The 20,617-nt window shown below is 38.0% G+C and overlaps 1 protein-coding gene across 5 annotated transcripts in view; it reads right to left on the reverse strand.

Moving 5' to 3' along the window:
• REV3L (REV3 like, DNA directed polymerase zeta catalytic subunit) overlaps nt 1-20,617 on the reverse strand; it is a 129,425-nt gene that overhangs the window by 15,314 nt on the left and 93,494 nt on the right. For 4 of the 5 annotated variants that reach the window (XM_084777969.1, XM_084777968.1, XM_084777971.1 and 1 more), the window contains 8 exons: nt 19,651-19,762; nt 17,648-17,763; nt 12,659-12,777; nt 10,156-10,274; nt 7,773-7,914; nt 7,112-7,356; nt 6,006-6,114; nt 1,958-2,164 (listed from right to left, as the gene is read on the reverse strand). In XM_084777969.1, coding sequence (XP_084634095.1) covers nt 1,958-2,164; nt 6,006-6,114; nt 7,112-7,356; nt 7,773-7,914; nt 10,156-10,274; nt 12,659-12,777; nt 17,648-17,763; nt 19,651-19,762 — 1,169 coding nt within the window. Of the gene's footprint in view, nt 1-1,957; nt 2,165-2,614; nt 2,742-6,005; nt 6,115-7,111; nt 7,357-7,772; nt 7,915-10,155; nt 10,275-12,658; nt 12,778-17,647; nt 17,764-19,650; nt 19,763-20,617 lie in introns of those variants that run through there. The other variant, XR_014778409.1, reaches the window with a different exon arrangement.

A 20,617-nucleotide genomic window follows, 5' to 3' on the forward strand; every position in this document is an offset into this window, starting at 1 on the left:
CAAAATACCAATGTCATCACAAAGTTAAAAAATGAATTGAAAAGAATTGATGACTATAGACTTGCCTTTGAATATATCAGGAAGTACTAAAATGGATTGTACAGTTTTACAAGGCACACAGGTACATTTGATTCTTGGAAGAATAAGCATTGTTTATTCAAAGGCCATCCTCTTTTTTTTCCTTTTTTTTTCTTTTTTTTGAGGCAGGGTTTCTCTGTGTAAGAGCCCTTACTGTCCTGGAAGTCTCTCTGTAGGCCAAGCTGATCTCAAAATCATAGAGATCTCTCTGCCTCTGCCTCTGGAGTGCTGGTATTACAGGTATGTGCCTGGCTTTTGCTTTTCAAAGCCCATATTTTATACTCATATAATCAACCAGGACACAAATTACTTTGTGTTTGGCCCAAGAATGAGAAATGTATGTGTATCCCTCTCAAAAATTTTCTGTCATTTATGATAATGTACTTAAGTACTGACATTAAATCTCTGATTAATTATACATAATATTTGGAAAAACTAAGTAAAAATTGTACATTATTATATAACAGAAAAATATTAATAGTGTTCAATTTAAAACAAGTAGGTACATAAATATGTCCACAGGGTTCTCTCAGTGTGACCAGTGGAGTTTCAGTAAGGCTCATGGTGCATGCTGATAGGAGATACTAGGCCTTAAACAATGTAAGACACATCTTCATAAGATCACATAGTCTGGTAAACTAAGGAGACTATATAATTTAAACATATTATTTTGGGAATTTTTTTTACACTTCTAATAACTTATTTGTACTGGTATTATATTTATCAAGATCATTTATTATTTATATTTATTGAGGTTAAAAGATAGAAGACTGCCATGCAAACTAATTGATTATTCCCTTTGCCATTTTAAAATAAAACCACACATTTTTGTCTTTTTTTTGTAAATAACCAAACAACAGTAACAATGATACTTCCCTTTTTGTGGCAATAGTTGAAGTTAACAAACTAAATCTAGGGTCAAGTAGTATTTAGAAAGCTGTCTAAAGCTGTACTGAGAAAAGGAATAGATAATAAAACTGGGAGCAAACATTTCACTTGGATTGAGAAAAAAAAGGAAGAAATTAGTCTTACTCTGTGAAAAGTGCTTTTCAACTGCAGGTGATCAACTCAACTGAAGGCTTTACCTTTTTTTTTTTTCTTTCACTAACAAATATGGAAGGTTTTACTTTTTGTGCATGGTGCATGTACATGTAGTGTGTGTGTGTGTGTGTGTGTGTGTGTGTGTTCTGGCCAGAGGTTGACATTAGGAGTCTTATTCAATTGTTTTCCACCTTTATTGACACAAGGTCTCCCATGGAAGCTGGAGTTTGTGCACGTAGATGGTCAGTAAGCTCCTCCTGCACCGAGACCACATGTAACAGGCTGCTGACAGCTCATGTGGGTCCCTCATGTGACACAGTATGTGCTTTACTGATGAACCATCTCCCCAGACCAGGAGTTGATTGTTCTTTAATGTAACATTTGGATAAGTCAACCTTACTATAATTGGGTCTCTATCGAAATATTAAAAGGAGCCAAGCATGGTGCTGCACGCTTTCAGTCCCAGCACTTGAGGCCAGCCTGGTCTACAGAGGGAGTTCCAGGACAGCCAAGGCTACACGGAGAAACTCTGTGTTGTAAAAACAAAACAGTACAACAACATTAAAAGGAATTATTTAGTAACAAAGTTACTGTAAACACTGCTATAAGCTGACACTGAAACCTCACGCTAATAAATGTAAAAATATAGAGAGAGCTTAAAATTATTATTGAAATAAGAGAACAGAATTTTCTGAGAAAATTCACAAATACTCAGGAAGATGCATGTTTATAGACCCAATTTAAGAAAAGCTAGTACGTCACGGAAATGAAACTCTGAAGTCCAAAGTTTAAAAACAAAACAAAAGCCACTTTAATCATCTCTTATTAAATGTGTTACCTCAATGCACGGCATTCTCCCAGAGAAATTAGCAGATGTGTAGCCAAATGTGACGTTTGCTATCAGCTTTAGTCCCAGCTGACGTGCGTTGAGCATGCGTGACAGGGCTCTGTCTTGCTTGTAAGCTTTCATTGACTGCTTTACCATGAATCTGGTCTTCAAAATTTCCTCAAGCATCCTGGGAAGAACACCCTTTCGCACTGAGGGCTGTCATAAAGGAGAGAGAGAGAGGTGTGTGAAGGCCTCCAGTCCTGTCTGCATGTACACAGGCAACTAAGAAGGGAACAAGTACAGCAGTGGCCACTGTCCTAAACGGAAACATGCTACTAACAGATAGGCACAGGACGAGTAGCTGTCACACACAATCGTCACAGTTTACTTCTTTTGAAGAGTTTTTCTTCTACAAGGGTCCTGTGCTGTTTAAAAATCGAAGGCAGCACTTCTGTGTGAGCTCCGAGAAGTCCAGGAGGTGGGATGTCAAGTAGTACATAGATACAGACAGCAAATTCAGAGGCAAGTGCTGCTCAAACTTTGATTGACACCCCCATCCTTCCAGAAAGACATATGGGCCTTGTATCACTCATAACCAACCTCAGTGTTTCCGGCTCTCACCCTAAGGACCCGACACAGTGCTCTGCATGGAACTCCATCATCTACCTTGGAAGAGTGATGAGCTGGGTTGACTCTGCTGACATTCAAACCTGCAGTTCCAGGGACTCTAGGTATCTCAAATCTGATGCTTAGAGCACTAAGCCATCCCCTCCGGCCTATATTTATTAGCAATCTGGAAGAGGGGATGAATAATGAGGTGATAACATTTGTTGTTGCCAAAAAAAAAATAATCATTTGTATTAATCAATATTAGGGAGGATTTATGAGAACTTGGGTAGGAATGAAAACCACAAAACAGTATTAACTGATGATTCACAGACACGTGCAAAATAACGCATGTCAAATTGAACAATTAAAAAATCACACTTCTGAATATTAAAAAATATTTTCATTGAGTTTTACATACTAGGTCAAAATGTAAATCAGGTTTTTAAAATGCTATTAAGGAAGCTTAAGCAAATAACCCATACACATGACAAGGAAAACACAGTCTGGCCTCTAATTCATTTGGCGTACCCTTTGAAGCAGACTTAACTCTCCCTTTTTGTTTTACCACTTAAAAAACTGTCATCATTATTGCACATTAGTTGTAACAACTTTGTATTTTGTGCTATGTCGTCAGGATTATGAGCCCTCCCTGCTCTCGCTTTTGTGCCCCCTCCCTGTGCCTACCCAAGTAGACCTTGCTGACTTAAGGTCTCCTCCAAGCCTGCACGATCATTTGTCTTTCTGCGTTTGGGTTATTTTACTTATTATGCTGACTTCCAGTTTCCATGCATTTCTCTGTAAACGACATGGTTTTTTTCTTTCTTATGGTCAACTACTGCTCGACTGCATGGATGCAGCACATTTTCTTCTTAATCGACTCATCTGTTGGTAAACAGGACGCATCCAGGCTGATTCTATGACTCAGCTGCTGTTAGCGGTGCAGCGGTGAACAGGTATGTAGCTATCTTTTGTATACTGACTTCCTTTCTGGTCTGCACCCAGAAGTGATGCCGGGTTAGGCAGTGGTGGTGTTTGAGTTTGAGAGAGGCCTTCATAGCATTTTCCAGTGTCATATAATTTAATCTCCTACCCAGCTGTGTATAATAGGGCATCCTTACTCCTCTCACACTTGCTGGCGGCCTCTGTTGTTTTCTGGATGACAGCGCCTTGACTGCGGTGAGGAGGCGCCTCAGTGCAGTTTGACTTACATTTCCTGATGGCACTGTTGTTTGGTCACTGCTATTTCTTTGTGACCACAGGCTTATTTTTAGTGGTTGGACTATGTCTTCATCTGGTATTGGATTTCTCGAGTCCTTTATATATTTTGGATGTTAATCCTGTTGCGGTTTCTTTCACTCCCTAAGCTGTTATCTTTACTTATGATTACTCTTGATTGTTCGTTTTGCTGTAGAGCTTTTAAATTTTATGTAATCCCATTTGTTAACTGTTGATTTGAGTCCTTCTCACCACTGTTACCTGTGTTTCTCTGACAATGTTTTTGTAGCACTTTCAAAGTTTTAGGCCTTTAATTAACATTTACAGGTGATGTTAACTTGTTGATTGATGTTATTTTTATTTTATGTGAATGAGTGTTTTGCCTGTTGTGTCTGTCTGAACACAATGTCCACAGAGCCCAGAAAAGGGCATCAGATGCCCTGGAACTGGAGTTACAAGCAGCTGTAAACCACATATGGGTCTAGCAGTCAGGACCAAAGACAGCCAGTGACTTAAGCGCTGAGCCACATCTCTAGTCCGCCAGGTGATCTCTACATTGAATGAAAGGCAGAGGGAGCCAGTTTCAGTTTAACATTTGGACAAGTACTTTTCCTATTGTTGGAGTGACTCTTTTCCTCTTTTGTCAGGAAGATGGCTAAGCACATACATTTATTTCCAGGTTCCCTATTTTATCCCACTGCTCTACATGCTGTTTCATGCTAATACTATACTATGAAGCTGTTGTTACTTTGGCTTTGTAGTGTATTTGAAATTAGGTTTTGTGAGCTCTACCCTCCACTGTTACTCTTCTTGCTTAGGATTGGCTTTTATTACTTGATATCATTTGTATTCAGGTGGTTTTTTTCTTCTTCAGTTTTGTAAAGGTCATTGCTATTTTCTTAGAGATTGCATTAAATATGTAGTTTACTTTTGATGTTATGTCATTTTAACAATATTAATTCTCTCCTAGAGTGAAGTTTCCTTGTCTTCTCATTCTTCTCTTTCTTTCTTCAGTGTTTTATAATTTTTGTTTTTTAGATGGGGGTCTTACAATGTAGTCCTTGCTGGCCTAGAACTTGCTATACAGACCAGGACAGCCTGAATTGACAGAGATCTGCCCACCTCTGCCCCCTTAATGCTGGGGTTAAAGGGTGCATCACCATGCTCCATTGCCATTTTGTAATTTTTACTGGCAAGGCCTTCACTTCTGTGGCTAGGTTTATTCCCATGTTCTACCTCCTATTAAGAATAGGCTTCCTGATTATTTTTCTCAGTAAGGCATAATGTTTTAAGACATAACATAAAAGAATATGCAGAAATGTTATTTGAAAATGAACTTTTCTACATGGAGGAGACAAAACAAAACAAACAAACAAAAAAACCAAAGCAACAACAAAAACTAGCCCCAAACCTCTCCAATTTCTCCAACTTTATCCACATCAAAACTGGAAATATTCTATTCCAAAAATTTCTAAGAAAGGAATATACCATGAATTTATTAAATTTTTTTCACATCTAAATTTTTAATTAAAGTTTAGTATTATCTCTTAATTGACAGAGAATGATGCTTTTGATAAGTACACCAGAATGAATTGGAGGGTTGCTGGGGTATGCCTGTGCCATCAAACATTGTTCATAACTGTAGTATACTTCAACTCACTGCGCGAGAAACAGAATAGAAATGAAGTTGGTGTTTGAGAGGTAATATAACCTCTGAAATCTATTTTCTTTATTAAATTAGAAAGCTTTCTCCCATCTTTTTTGAGGAGAAGCATACAGAGAATAATGGGACCTTGCTAGTTTGGATGTCTTCTTGAAGAATGTAATCATTAAATATATTAGAGTCTAAGATAGTATCAGTTTAATTAGAAATAATGTAGAACATTTGTAGGATATATACACTAAAACAATTAAAAATTTTGCAGATAACATGTTTTAACCATCAATTTGCTAGGTACGTCTGTCAGATTACAGCAGAATGTAGATGTTATAGATGTATATTTATTTCCTTCAATATTTCATTAGTTAAAATATAGCAATTAAAATATTTTAAATCTAAATTCAACCAAAGCAAGATGGTTATTTTTCTCCAAGGTGATTTCTCAAAAGCTTTTGGTTTTGATTTTATGAGGTCAAAGTCTTCAAGCAGTATGGCCTTATGTGCCAACAATACTTAAACCACTATTTTTTTTTTAAAGACAGTTGATTCCTTTCATTTACAACAGAGTATTACCTTGACGAAAGCTATTCCATTGGGGGACACTGTGATGTCATGCCTAATTTGGTAAAGTAAATCTGGAGGTACTCTTAGAGAGGTACAGCCAAATTTGAACTCATCATACCTGTTAAGAAAGAAAATATTAAGCAGAGATGATAGAATAGAACTTTTAGGCATCTTTCTAATTTCATCACAACTTCTTTTTCAGACATTTAAACATGAATTCATGTAGCTAGTAATATGCTTACTTGGTTCATTAATAAATATTCTTCATAGATGCACAAAAGAAAAGAAGCATTTCTTTGCCTTTTTCTTTTTTCGAGACAGGGTTTCTCTGTGTAGCCCTGGCTGGCCTTGAACTTAGAGATATGCCTGCCTCTGCCTCCAGAGTGCTGGGATTAGAGGCGTGTACCACCACCACCACCAGGTGAAAGAAGCATTTCTTAAATGACAGTACTTTACAGTTTATACTAAAAATACACTAACATACAAAATTTCAACTGAACATATAATCATGTTATATTAAGCTACCTAAGTTAAGTAATTCCAACACAGTTTCCACAAGTGTTCCCTGTGAAAAAGAGTACCAGAGTAGATCACAATTCTTGGTCTCATGTACACACAACTGTTAAAAAGAAGATTCTGTATTTCTTGTAATCCAAGAAAAACACATCCACTCCTTTGATAACTTAAAATGTTATTCTCATTGAACTTACACGAATTAACAAACTGTAAGAGTTAGTTCCATCTTTTGAAAAATCACAGCATGTTTCTAAGTCAAGAGGAAGTGACAGCTGGTAAAGCACTATTTTCAAAGCATTGCACTGGAAACTGAATTAATAACAATAATTCTCCTTCTAAAGACCACTGATATTCATGCAGAACAAACCAGCAAGATGTAAGGCTGATTTGTCTCATGAGCCATCCAGCCACAAAGCTGAATTAACCACATCACAATGCATGTCAGGTAGGATGCCACCTGCAGCAGTGGGTTAGCTGAGTTGTAACCCAATTCGTCTTCTTAAGGACAGTGCGAAGTACAGAGACAGATGAAAAAAGCCTATCATCTTAATGCATATAAGGCACAATGACATGACTATAAACGTATAAAGAAATCTTACTTTCCCAAATTCTCTATATGGCCAAGGCAAGTGGAAAAACAGTAGTTATATGCAATCACGATTGAAGGATATAGTGACTGGAAATCCAAAACAAGAACAGAGTTGCTATAGAAACGAGATTCGGGTTCCATAATGAGAGGAACACACTGTGGGGCTCTCATCTGGGATCTCTGCTGGACACTAGGTGTCACAGGAATATAGTTCATTGGTTTAGCAAGACGCAACATCATCGACTCCACACGGTACTGTAAAAAGAAAAGAAGGTTATTTAAATAAAAATATAGATGTCACTTGAGTATATGGTAATGTTTTGTAGATATCCCCCACTTCAGATTGATCATATGGTTTTCTACATTACAGTAATTATTATTTAGTCAATTTCAAGGTATCATTAAAATTGATTTTCAAGTTCTTTATTTTTATGTTAATTTTATAGAAAAATAATCCATTAGGACTTGGAAGATGCCAAACTTAAAAATCTAAAACATGAGTAGAATTATCTTTTTGGTTTCCTATTGCTGAGAGGTGAGTCTAATGATACTCCAAGGTTCAAAATTACTGATAACAAATACAAAGTTTTAAAAATCCAATCATTTCAAACAGGTCAAAAATAAGTATCTCACTTATGAAGAACTTTAAAGTGTTCAAGAAAAATTTCTACCTGTGAACCTCTTGTTAATACATGTAAAAACTGAATGCCGAAAAGTCTTGCCATTTCACTGGTTTTTCCAATTAGGTCCAGCTGTTCTAACATTTGGAGATTTCCACGGACACGGCTAACATAATGATCAACCATTTTCCATCTGTCAAGAAAGAATCCATGCATGAATACAGGTGAGGTGAGGTTACTCAGGGGGAGAGTCACAATATGTAACTTTAAATAAAGTATGTTAAGAAGCTGAATGCCAGAAATGTTCAAGGAATAAAACTTAGTAATAATACATCAAATTTAAGATAGTACTTATGATAAAGTATTATAAGAATAATTAGTTTGAAATTTTTCTTGATTTTAGCTAACCCATACCCCTTGGCAAAAATGTATTTATCCTGGATAACATATAACTAGAGCTAGCAAGACATGCATTTAGAGCACGGTACCATCCCTAAACAAATCATCAAATATGTTTTTTAATGTTAAGTTGAATATAAATGTTGCTTTTTCCTTGAACTCTATCACTGAGCTATAACCTAACTTGTCTGTAAAGAACTTGATGCCAAGTCTAGTCCTTGCTGTAGTTTTATTTCACTTCCCTGAGGTTCCTCAAAAAGGAACGGAAGATTAGTAGAAACCATGAGTGAGAAGGGTGTGGATCTGGGTGGGTGGGGAAGTGACAGGAGCTGGGGAAGAGGAAAACCATAATAATATATTGTATTTTTAAAAAATCTATTTTCAGTAAAATTGTTTTCTCACACATGTGGGAGTTGCTTTTAAAGTCTGTATCGTTTTCATCTTTACCACCATTTAACGTTGTATTTTAATAAGCCAAAATGCACTCAATTTTAAATACTGGATGATTGCTTTCTTTTTCCTTCTTCTAGAATCTAAGTCCTATCAGGGTAGCGGTGCTTAGGAGACATCTGGAGCCTGGTGTCTGCCAGTGCCCCACACAGACCTGATCAAACAGAAGACGGACAGCTGCTGAGAAAGGGGCAGGACACTTCCCTTCACAGATACTGAGCAAAGGAGCTCGGCTGCGAAGATGCAGGTCGCTGTTTGCCTCTGGAGACAGGCAGGAAACCTGTCTGGACCCAGAAACTAATAGTTACACAAAGTAGATGGTTTTCCCACTGTGTTGAGGATAAGAATGCTGAGAAAGCTCATCCCTGTGCCCCAGAAAGCAGGAACTTCCAAAGACCAAGGCTGGACCAGGCATGAATCCACTCTACAGTCAGAGCAACAATGACATGTGTGTGGCTCTACACAATGAGAACCCCACCCGTGGGAGACTGAGGGAGGAGGATGCCAAGTCTGAGGCCACTGTGGTCCACATTAGAGTCCAGGGTTACCCTAGGCTATGTACAGAGATCCTGTCTTTAAAAAGAATGAAAATAAATCAAATGGACTGAGCCGATTAGAAAAGGTACATGACTGTTGACTTATCAGAAACAATATCTTTATAGTAGTTAAAAAACACAAAACAAAATCTCTCTAGAATGAGACAGTAAAATGTCAGTCAAAATTATTTTCTTTCTTTCTTTTGATAAGTTAAGTTTTGGGAAATTCATCTCCAGCAGACTTGCAGTAGATGAACTACCAAAGGAAACAGACAATGCTGATAGACACTCAGTAACTAAATGGCCCAGAAAGCCATCAACTATAGAAATAAAAATGTATGTTCACACAGACTTGCGTACATGCTTCCTTATAATAGTTTTATTCATAGTAGCTACAGCCCACACTGGTATCTATTAGGAGATGAATAAACTGTTGTGCGTTTTATATAACTGAACAGTACTGAACAGTAAGAATGAACAACACGCAATTGAATCTCACAACAGTTACAACTTTTAAAAAATTATATCGAGTTTCATCAAAGAAGTCCAACAAAAAGCAACAGATCACTGATGTTTTCATTTATATGAAGTTCTACAAGTGGCAAATTAATCAGCTGTAGAGACTTAATTAGTGTTTATGAGAAGTAGTCGCCTTCCTTCATGATGGAGTACTGGTTAGAGTGAAGGCACAGGCTCAAAGTCACGGACCAACGTCTTTTAAGTGTCTGCATGTTATGTATATAATGTAAAGCTCAACACTAACTTTTAATTTTATTTTTAAAATTAACTTATTTATTATTTTACGTGTACAGTAGCTTTATTGACACGTGTGGCTGTCTACCATGTGTGTCTGGTGGCTGCAGGTGCCAGAAGAGGGCACCTGGGACTTACAGTTCCCCGGGAACTGGACTTACAGACAACGGCTGTGAGCTGCCTCGTGGTTACTGGGTTCTCTTTAAAAGCAGCCAGGGCTTTAGCATTGGAGCTCTCTCTCCAGCTCCTAATGATTAAAAAGCGACAGTATCCCCTAGAGAGCGGTGAAACATTACCTGTAGAGATCTGTCTTGTTATCAAACCAGTCTGACAAGACTCGAAAAGTAAACAGGGGGAAACGCTGATGGAGAACATGAAAGCTCACGTTTTCAAAAGTGTAGTTAGTCAGAGCAACCTGCAACAAACAAGGAGTGTAAGGCAGAATTATAATTATTCTTACATTTAAGTAGAACATTTGTTGATTTTTCAGTCAACCCCAGCTCATTTGGTTTTAAAAAGTCCTGATACTACTTAGAACGTATCCTATATGAAATCTAATTGTAAAATTTAATATCAACCCCATTTCAGTACAGTCACCCAAACTTGTCTCGTTTACTGAAGATCTCTGTCATCTCCAGAAAAATGGCACAGTTCAGCATTAAGTGCACACCCATGCCTCCTCTTTCCCTGTCTCTCTGGTTGGCTGAAAAAAGTAGAAAAGGCAATGGAGTTGATGTAAAACCAAACAGGTTTAAAGGAGGAAGGGCTGCCAAGACACTGCCAAGAGCCGAATAAGCCCACCTTCAAAGCAGTGAGTACAACACACGCGTTACAGACTGAGCTAGTGCTGTGGAGAATAAATCCACACCGCTTTCTCAGAATGTAGACAATGAGGACAGAGATGAAAATAATGGGAGGGACCATGTGGGGAGCATAAGACTAGAAAACAGAGTGCTAACATACAGGTAAATCAAGTTCTTAGAGGGAACGAAACCATCTAAATGGTCAGATCTACCACTGTGCTCTGTCCTGACAGACCACGTGACAAAATCTGAACGCCAAAACCAAGTTGATGGTTTAGAAGCTCTGTAAATGTACCCAGTTTTCAGGGTAACAGTCATATATTCCTTTAAGTAGCTAATATGTATCTAATAACAATTATTATTTAGGAGGCAGTAGGTTTATCATTAAGGATTTGTCCAGTGGGAATAGCAGACATTTTATGTTTAGAAAAATCACACAAGTTACAAATTGCCAAGCGAGAAACAAATAAAAGATACAAAGACTAAAAAGGAACCTTTAGAACTGTTCAAATACAGAAAACATAATTTCACGTCTTGGTATGAAATTAATACTCAAGGCCAGCTCTGGCCCAAAGTCTTGACATTCCAGAATGGCTGAGATACAAGATACTACTATTGTCCAGGTTTTTGTGGAAATTGTCCAATTGTCAAATTGTAGCACAGCTTGTAATCTAAGTGCTGGGGACAGGGAAAGCTCTAGACCAATGAGAGACCCTGTTTCAAAGACAGAAGGTGGATGTTCCTGAGAAATGATATGCAAGGTTGGCGTGTGGCTTCCACAGACATGTGCATACAGAAATCTTCATACACCATGCAACTGCACTTGAATACACAGTTTTAAATTAGATTAAATGTGAGCATAATTTCTGGCTTATGGCACAAAGAGGAAACAGGAAGAAAACTGAGGCTACCTAAGTTTTATATAAAGAACAAACCCACTGCCTTATGTGGCATGATTAGCATGTGATAATGTTCCAGCAAGCTTGGAAAGTCGGTTGTTTCACATAAATCCAGGATAGTCACAACATCAGTGAACAACGAAGAAAACATACAAAGTATATAATCAAAAAGTAGTTCAAATAGGAGACGACACTGGAGAATGAATTTTCATCTAAACATTTTAGCTGTTATCACCCAAAGTCCAAAATCTAAAACCAATCAACTTAAAGTAGGAATCTTATATTTCACTAAGAAAAAAAGCAACATTAAAGATGTAAACATCATTCTAGTAAGCCCCACAAGCCTACTTTTATTGTGTGAAATAAATATTTCTATAAAGGATCGCAAATTAATGGGACAGTCTGTTGAAATCATTTAACCTAAAAGCCCAAAAATCCAACTGAATGCTATTAACAATTTTCAAATATTTTCTCTCCAAATTTGTCCAGCATTTAGATGTATTTATTATGAGACTTTCCTTCCTAAGTCTAGACTGGATTTCTTTTCTTTTCTTTCTTCCTTCCTTCCTTCCTTTTGGCTTTTCAAGACAGGGTTGCTCTGTGTGTATAGCCTTGGATGTCCTGGAACTCACTCTGTAGAGCAGGCTGGCCTTAAAATCCATATGCTTCTGCCTCCCTGAGTATTGGGCTTAAAGGCATGAGCCACCATGCCCAGTTTAGACTAGATTTCCTTAATGAGGAAAATTCTACAACACTGAACACAAATACCACAATATTTTGTTATAGTTGTAGACATTATCGTTTTTAAGGGTCCTGTTATACAGCCCAGGCTAGCCTTGGATTCAAGATCTTTCTGTCCTTACCTTCCTAGGTTCTGAGATTACTCATTTTTCTAGTTGTTAAGTTAGACATAATAGAAAAACAATAAATGTATAATTCTTTTTTATTTTGTCATTTTATAAATTGTTTTGCAACTTTACTTACATACAACAAAAATAAATCACAAAGCATAGAGAATTTATACTAGTACTCTGTAATGGGTAAATTGTTATACTGACCTAATCTTATTTCCAAACATTTTAGATAAAATACCTTACCTCATTTCTCATAATTCTCCACAGGTTTAGTGTAATTCTGCCAACAATATTTATCTCACTCATTGTATCTGCTCCATACTCATCTCTTTCCATTGCAAATCTGTTTTCAACTTTGTCATCTAAAAAAAAAAAAAAAAAAAAAAAAGAATGCAGATGTGTCAAGACTCACAGAGAAGCAGATTTTTTAGTAAATTATGCCAAAGAAAATGAGAACAATAAAAATAATTAAGAATTAAAACTAAATATAAAATTTGATTCAATCTATTTCATATTGGAATAAGGGGATACTCATTATTTTAACTAACAAAATCAAATTTTATTTCTTAACTCATGTAGACATTTTGTAAAATCAATATACTTAAAAAGACTCATGGTATTCTCTTCCTCTTTCTATGCAGTATATATACTTGTCCCTTGGTACCTATGAGGATGGTTCCAGCATATCCTTATATAAAGTGGCTTAGCGTGTGCGTAAGACCTCTGCACAGCTACATCCATACATCCACGAACATCGCCAGGTTGTTTATGACACCAAGTACAGTGTACACAGCTACTTAATACACATGCATCTTGATCCATAGCTGACTCCACAGATGTGGAACCCAGGATATTAAGAGCAAATTATGTATATTTATTTTTATTTTTGTCTATACAAAAATCCAAAAACGGTTTTAATTTGAACATTTCTCAATGAAAACCTTTCAGAAAAGTTTGAAAATGTACTTTGAATGTAATTCCTTCTAATACAGCTGGAGACCTAAGTCAGGGTGGGCTCCCAGGAGGCTACGAGGGGGATTCTAACAGAGACTCCTAGTAGCAGGCGCCATAGAGACTGAAAAGGGTACCCTCTAAATAGACAAATCTCTTTGTAGAGGGAGGGAAACACCAACCCACCTGCAAAATCTTCAACCCAAATTTACCTTGCCTACAAGATGTGCAAGGATGAAGATAGAGCAGAGACTGAGGGAATGTCCGACCAATGCCTGGCCCAACCCAAGCCCCACCCCATGGGAGACAGCCAGCCCTTGACACTATTAATGATAGCCTGCTACGCCTGCCGACAGGAGCCTAGCAGAGTGGTCCTCTGAGAGGCTCCACCCAGTAGCACCTCAAAACAGATGCTGAGACTCACAGCCAAACACTGGTCAATACCTAGGGAGTCTTGTGGGAAGTGGGGGAAAGGAGAAAAGGACCTGGAGGTGACAGGAGCTCCACAGGAGACCAACAGAGCCAGCTAACCAGGGCCCAGAGGGGCTTCCTGAGACTGAAGCATCAACCAAGGACTACAAAGGCCTCCTACAAAGATGTAGCTGATGGGCAGCTCAGGTTTCACGTGGGTCCTCTAGCAAGGGGAGCCAGGGGGCAGGGTATGGGGGGAAGGGCTGTCTTTGACATGGATTCTGTTGCCAGCTTTTTGATCATTTCCCTCTGGTGGGACTGCCGTGCCAGGCCAGAGGGGAAGAGTGTACACTCAGTCTTGATGAACTGGGGTGGATGGAAAGGAAACTGGTGAATATCGCTTTGAACTAAACTCATGGGCTTGATGAGAAAAATCAAGGACATCATTAAAGGATAGGGCTCTTTTTAAAAACATCATCATCATCATCATCATCATTATCATCATCATCATCATTATTTACATTGGTGTTCTGCCTCCATTTATGTCTGTGTGAGGATGTCAGATTCTCTGGAACTGGAATTATAGACAGTTATGGGTGCTGGGATTTGAACCTGGGTCCTTTGGAAGAGTAGCCAGTGCTCTTAATCCAGCCTCCAAGGACTCTACTTTTTGTTTGTTTGTTTTTCAAGACAGGGTTTCTCAGTGTAGCCTTGGCTGTCCTAGATTTGCTTTGTAGACCAGGCTGGCCTTGAACTCACAGAGATCCATCTGCCTCTGCCTCCCGAGTGCTGGGATTAAAGGCGAGCACCAGCACTGCCCAGCAAAGATAGGGTTCTTAACTGCACGCCAGGGTGGCCCGGACTAGAGGAAATGGCTACTGTAGCACAGAACCAACAGGAGATGATGGTGAATGATGTCTAACTGAAGTAGAAGATAATGGGTGAATTCCAGCCACAGCCAAATCAGGTTCTATTGGTGATGAAGTGAAAAATCAATGTTTTAATTTTGGATAAATCATAAAGTTCTTCAAGTTTCCTGGAATATTGCTGTTCATATTAATTATTGAATTTTAATCTGAAATGAAATGTTATATCCACTGTTCAATAAATGCAGGACCTTTATTCCAGTTACTTGCTTGCAGCAACTTTTATTCCATCCAGCAAAGCCTAACAATACTGACAGTTCAAAAAACCTAAAACTAGAAACCATATTCCTTGAAATTTGCCATTTTACCCGTCTCCTGCAAGAGGCTCCTCAGCCTCCAACTCCTGTAACACCCTGTACTGAGTGCCACTCGAGATGCGCCAGGGCTATAAATAGTTAAACAAAAAAGCCTCCTTCTTTAGTAATTGTGGCGGCTGCTTTTATTAATACTTATGCTGTTTGTTTCTGGTTTTTTCCTTTAGCATGAAAAATGTCCATTGCTGCTAGGTGTAATCCCTATACACAGACAACAGAAGCAGGAAAACTACAAGTTTGAGGGCAGTCTAAGTTACAGTGAGACCCTACCCTAAACCAAACCAGACCAAACCAAACAAAAAGTCCATTGAAAAACTAGTTATTTTTAGAAAAACAACCCAAAAACCCAGATAGGTTGTAATAGGGGGTGTGTATGTGTGACTGAATGTGTGCACATGGAAGCCAGAGGTTGACACAAGTACCTTTCCTCAATTGTTCTCTACCTTATTTTTTGGGATGTTCTCTGACTGAACAGCATACTGATTGCTTTATGAAGGCCAGCTTGTTGGTAAATCCCAGTGATCCTCCTGCCTCATCTCCCAGGCTGGGACAGCAGTGCCTACCACCACACCTAGCCTGTACTTGGGTGCTGGGGATGCAACTGAGGTCCTCATGCTGTGCAGAAAGCACCTTACTGAAGAAGCATCTTCCCAGCCCCAAACGACAGTCTTTAATATACAATGTTCTCCCAAAGTTTGAGATAGTCAGGAGGGAAATTCTCTTAATTGTTTATGAAAAACTATGAGAGTTCCTTAGAGCAAAGACAACTGAGTCCAGTTTCATGGGTGGTTTTACAGAGAATAAAAATAACAATAGATTTAGTGAATGTATGCATTGTATCAAGTTCTAGGAACTTTACCAACATTGCTTCCTTATCTTTAGCATGCCCACTATAAATTTCATTTTGTATTATGCAAATTCTACTTAGAAACAATGCATCTTGTCCCAGGGCATGTGGTAAAGAACAAGCAGCACTCTAAACAAGGCTCTCTTCACCTTGAAGGCCATGTACACTTGCCCACACAACTCTCGCTTCTTTCTTTATGCTAAAGAGATCATGTTCAAATTTCCCCTGTCTCACTAAGTTAGCAACAACACTCACATAGTGTGTACTCCTTTTCAGGAAGCACTGAAAGTTCTATTAGCATCTCCACTTTGCAGATGAATAAACCGAAGCATGGATTTGCTTGACATTACACAGGGTGAAGGGTGCACAGCCGGAGTTTGAACCCAGGGAGTCTTTTCTTCAGAACCTGTGCATTATACTGCTGTGCTATCTCACCACACATACCCCTTTTGTTGCACTCTGTTGTGTAATAAAAGTCTCAGCAATGATTCTGAAAGGCTATGCGCTCTCCTTCCTTCCCTCCTCCCTACCCTTTTCCTTTTCTTTTCTCCTTCCACCTCTCTGATGCTAGGGATCAAACTCAAAATCTCAAGCACTTCAGATAGCTACTCTACTGCTGTGCTACACCCCTAATCTAGGACACAACCCTCAGTCACTCTTTTGATTCTTACCTCCTACAATCAATTAAATAAATCAACAAGTACACCTGAGGGCTGCCCAAACACTCAGAAGACTCTCCAAAAAGCCGTGGGAGCCAAAACAAATTTTAAAAAAGGTAGTTGTAACAGGCAACTAATGACTGCTGAGAGAAGGGTTAGGCTCTTTTTCCCAGGCATAAAAGAACTACTGAGTTATCCAACACCAAGGGGTCAGTCTTGAAATGATATACATACAAGGAATACCAAATTAACTCAGCAGGTTGTATTTATTATTGATGTGTTCAACACATTATGTAATAATGTATATAATAATCATCAAAGAGACCACCGATTTGAGAGGGGGCTGGGGTGGAAGTGTTGGAGAGACGGGACAAAGGAGGGTCTAGAGTGAGGAAAGGGGGTATGATATAACTAGAGTTGAGTTAAAATTAAAAAATCGAAAATTAAAAAGAAAATGAAGTTTAATAAGAAAAAAAAACCAAAACTAAACAAGAAATGAAATGTGGCTAATAAAAATCTTATGGTTGTAGAGGAACCAAAAATGAGTCACAAATTGCAAGTAACTTTGATACAAACATTATTACTCCCTCTCTCTAAACTCAGCATCAAAACCTTTGGGAACTGCCCTCAAAATTCATACTATTTTTTATATCTGTACTCAAATAAAAATAAAAAACCAATTGCATTAACTATTAATCTTTAGCTATTAATGCTTTTTAGCCCTTCTTGTCCTTTCCAACCAATTAAATGAGCATAAATATAAAACAAGACCAAACAATGTAATTTTGGTTTATGAAGTGAAGGAAATGTTCACAACAGTCATGAAGACTGTCATAATAGGAGAGTGGTTCTAGGATACTTGCGAAGGAAGACGGAGTAGATGGTGTAATTCGTTATAAAAAGGTTTATGTATGAAAACATGACTAAACGTGGGATGACCGCAATGTATAAAACAGTACACCTAGCAGGTGAGGATGCAGATTGTTTTCTTTTGCTTTAACTTTTTCTATACTGACCTATGTCTAGAACTTACCACAACTCTATATAGAAACTGAGCCAGAATAACAGTCTTCTTTTCTTTATAATGTCTCTCCAGTTGTAACAACATTTGCAGTTCTACCTACCTGGCACTCGGGAGATCATCTGACATAGGTCAACACTCAGGGCAGCAGCCCTCTGAAGGAGGTAGCCCCAGGAGTGCATCTGAATCTCATAGCCTAGCAGAATATCAGGGTCGTACCTAGAGAAGAAAAACCCATCAGAGCAAACATTACAACATTTGGACTCTTGCCCAGAAGAACCACTGTTCTCATGGTGGAAGGGACAAAAATCAAAACCTATCTTCCGAAACGGCCATTCTGTAACTGACAGGGGGGCGTCAGTGGTACCTGCAGCACGACAGCTATAAATGACTTGAAATAGGTGATTTAGGAGCTATTTTATTTTCTAAATGAGCTTGGTTTTACTGAGACTGTACTTGTTCCACACTTTTTGGCAAAGATGCTGATGATAATTTGGGGTGAAAGAGAATCGATTGCTCCTGGAGTGAGGGCATGACTGAAACCACGGTGTGGGTGGGGAAGGGTGGGGCACGCACGGGCGTGGGGTCTGGACGGAGGTCTCCAGGTCACTGAACTGTCATTTTTACCTTTCTTAACCTATCCAGACTTTAAATAGTGTTACTGCTGAGAAAGAAGGGAACTAAACACATTCTTTGTGATTTTAGTGTTGACTTGGTTCTCACACAAAGTAATGCCTAAGAAGCGACAGGTCTGCCTTCTGAAAAGGAGGGCAATTCAGTTCAGTAGTAGATTAAAATCTTGAGAGCAAAATTAATGTAGGGAAGGCAGTCTGAGAAGCTAAGAGAAAGGACACTCACTGTCACCACAGAATAGTCCTGGGAAAGTTCAACTGACACCCACGTCCAACTCAGGGGCTCCTCTTAGGGCCCCCATGTGGTGACTACTATGAAAATATTTTTGGTTACAGCACAAGAGAAAATAAACCTATTTAACTTCAAAGGGAAAACTAAGGGAAGAGAGGAACTGATTACAGTTCTAAGTTTTGAGAGTAAAACCTGCTCCATTAAAAATCGTCAAGACCAAGTGATAAGATCATTTTTTTTTTTTTTTTGGTATTTGTGTTTTTCATTTGTATTTTTTGCTTGTATATATAACTTATTACCATTACTAGCTGTATGCATGCTAGGCAAGTACTCCACTCCTGATCTACATTTTTTTAGCCTTATTGTTTTTGAGATGACAGTCTTACTATGTAGCCCAGGCTAGCTTCAAACTTGCAGTCCTCCCACTTCAGACGACCGAGAGCTGGAGCACTCTGGCCCACATGCATAAGCCATCATGTCTGGCTTATTTCATTGATTTTTACATTTAGCATGTAGGATTTCATCTTACACAGTTAGCAGATGGAGGCCTGAGTGTGTGCCAGACACTAAGCTATTAGTTCTATGTGCATTAGCATATTCTATATGTTATTAATTTTTCAGATGTAGACAATTAAGATTATGAAGGTAAGTAAACGCTTAAGACAAAAAAATACAGTACTGGATGACACCAAAGTCTGGGTTGAGTACTTACAAATGGGATGAGAGAATTAGATAATCTTTTTATTGTATTTTAAAATTAAAATAATTTTGTTTAAAATAACATTTTATAAACTCTCATAAGATTTTACTTTCAACATAGATCAGGTGAAAAAGAATAAAACAAACCAATTCAAAATACTACTGAAATGACAGCTAGCTTACAAGGTGGAAACTTATTTAAAGGAATAACACATTGAATGTTTGTACAAATCCCCATTACTTCGGAACCACAGAAAAATCATCTTAAAATCCAACTGTGAAGCTAGACGCAAGTATTTTTCCTTATTCCCTAAATTGTAAAAACGGAACATTGCTTTTCTGTCCCTTATTTGATGGCAATGATGACAAGAGGCTGAATTAAAAAAAGAAAAAAGAGAAGGAAAACTTTCTAAGGAGGATTATATAATCCCAAAGGTCCTTGGAAATGATTCTCATCATCTTTTATATCTTATGTAATCTGCATCAGCAGGAAATGACTGAACAAGAAAGGTTGGGAAAAAAATCAGAGAATGAAGATAATACCTCTTTATTATGTTTGTAATTTCTTGAAAGAGTGCCTTCTCGTCAGCAGCATAGGTAACTTCTAATCCTGTAATTCCAGATCTGATAAGTAATGGGGTCTGACATCTGACATCTAAGGGACAAAATGTTTATTATATAGCATTTTATTATGTAACATCATATGAAATAGTATTAGTCTTTGAGTAAAAAAATATTAAAACTGACCCCCCACAAAGTAAAACTACAGCCCAACTACCAGAAATTTTCTTAAATGGTTTTTCTGATGTAACATATTCAAGTTTCACACTTTCAGCTACTCCCCTAGTCTTCATTTATAAAATTCCCAGGAAATAACATACCACTAAAAAGAAGATTACTTTGTTTCTATGCTTGATTTTCCTAAGGATAAAGCTTTGCTTAGCAGAGAGTATCTTAATCACTAGTATGCTAGAAAATGGCTAATAAACATGTCAAGAACAATAAACGTGTCTTTGCTTGCCTATTTTCATTATGTAATGTCATACCACCATGGCTAATTTCAAACTTCCAACACTGACTACCATAAAAAAAATTCACAAAAATGCAATGTTGGTTTGTTAGCTGGTGTTAAGCCATACTTAAACATCAGATTCTTGTTTGTTTGTTTTTCGAGACAGAGTGTGTGTGTGTGTGTGTGTGTGTGTGTGTGTGTGTGTGTGTGCGTGTGTGTGTGTGTGTATTCTCAACTCTCTTGTAGACCAGGCTGGCCTCAAACTTATAGAGAGCCACCTGCCTCTGCCTCCCATGTGCTGGGATTACAAGTATGTGCCACCACTGCCCAGCATCGTCAGATTCTTAATGACTTTCTTCTATATTAAAACTTCCTCAGGGAACTCAAATAATTTGTAAAAATTACCTTTAAAACATCAAAGAAACACTTGCATTTCCTAAAATGTTTATATGGTATCTAAAGAACCTCTGAAGCAAAAGTACATTTATTTAAGAAAAT

This window comes from Acomys minous (assembly GCF_964271855.1).
Source record: "Acomys minous genome assembly, chromosome: 3".
NCBI classification, from domain to species: Eukaryota; Metazoa; Chordata; class Mammalia; order Rodentia; family Muridae; genus Acomys; species Acomys minous.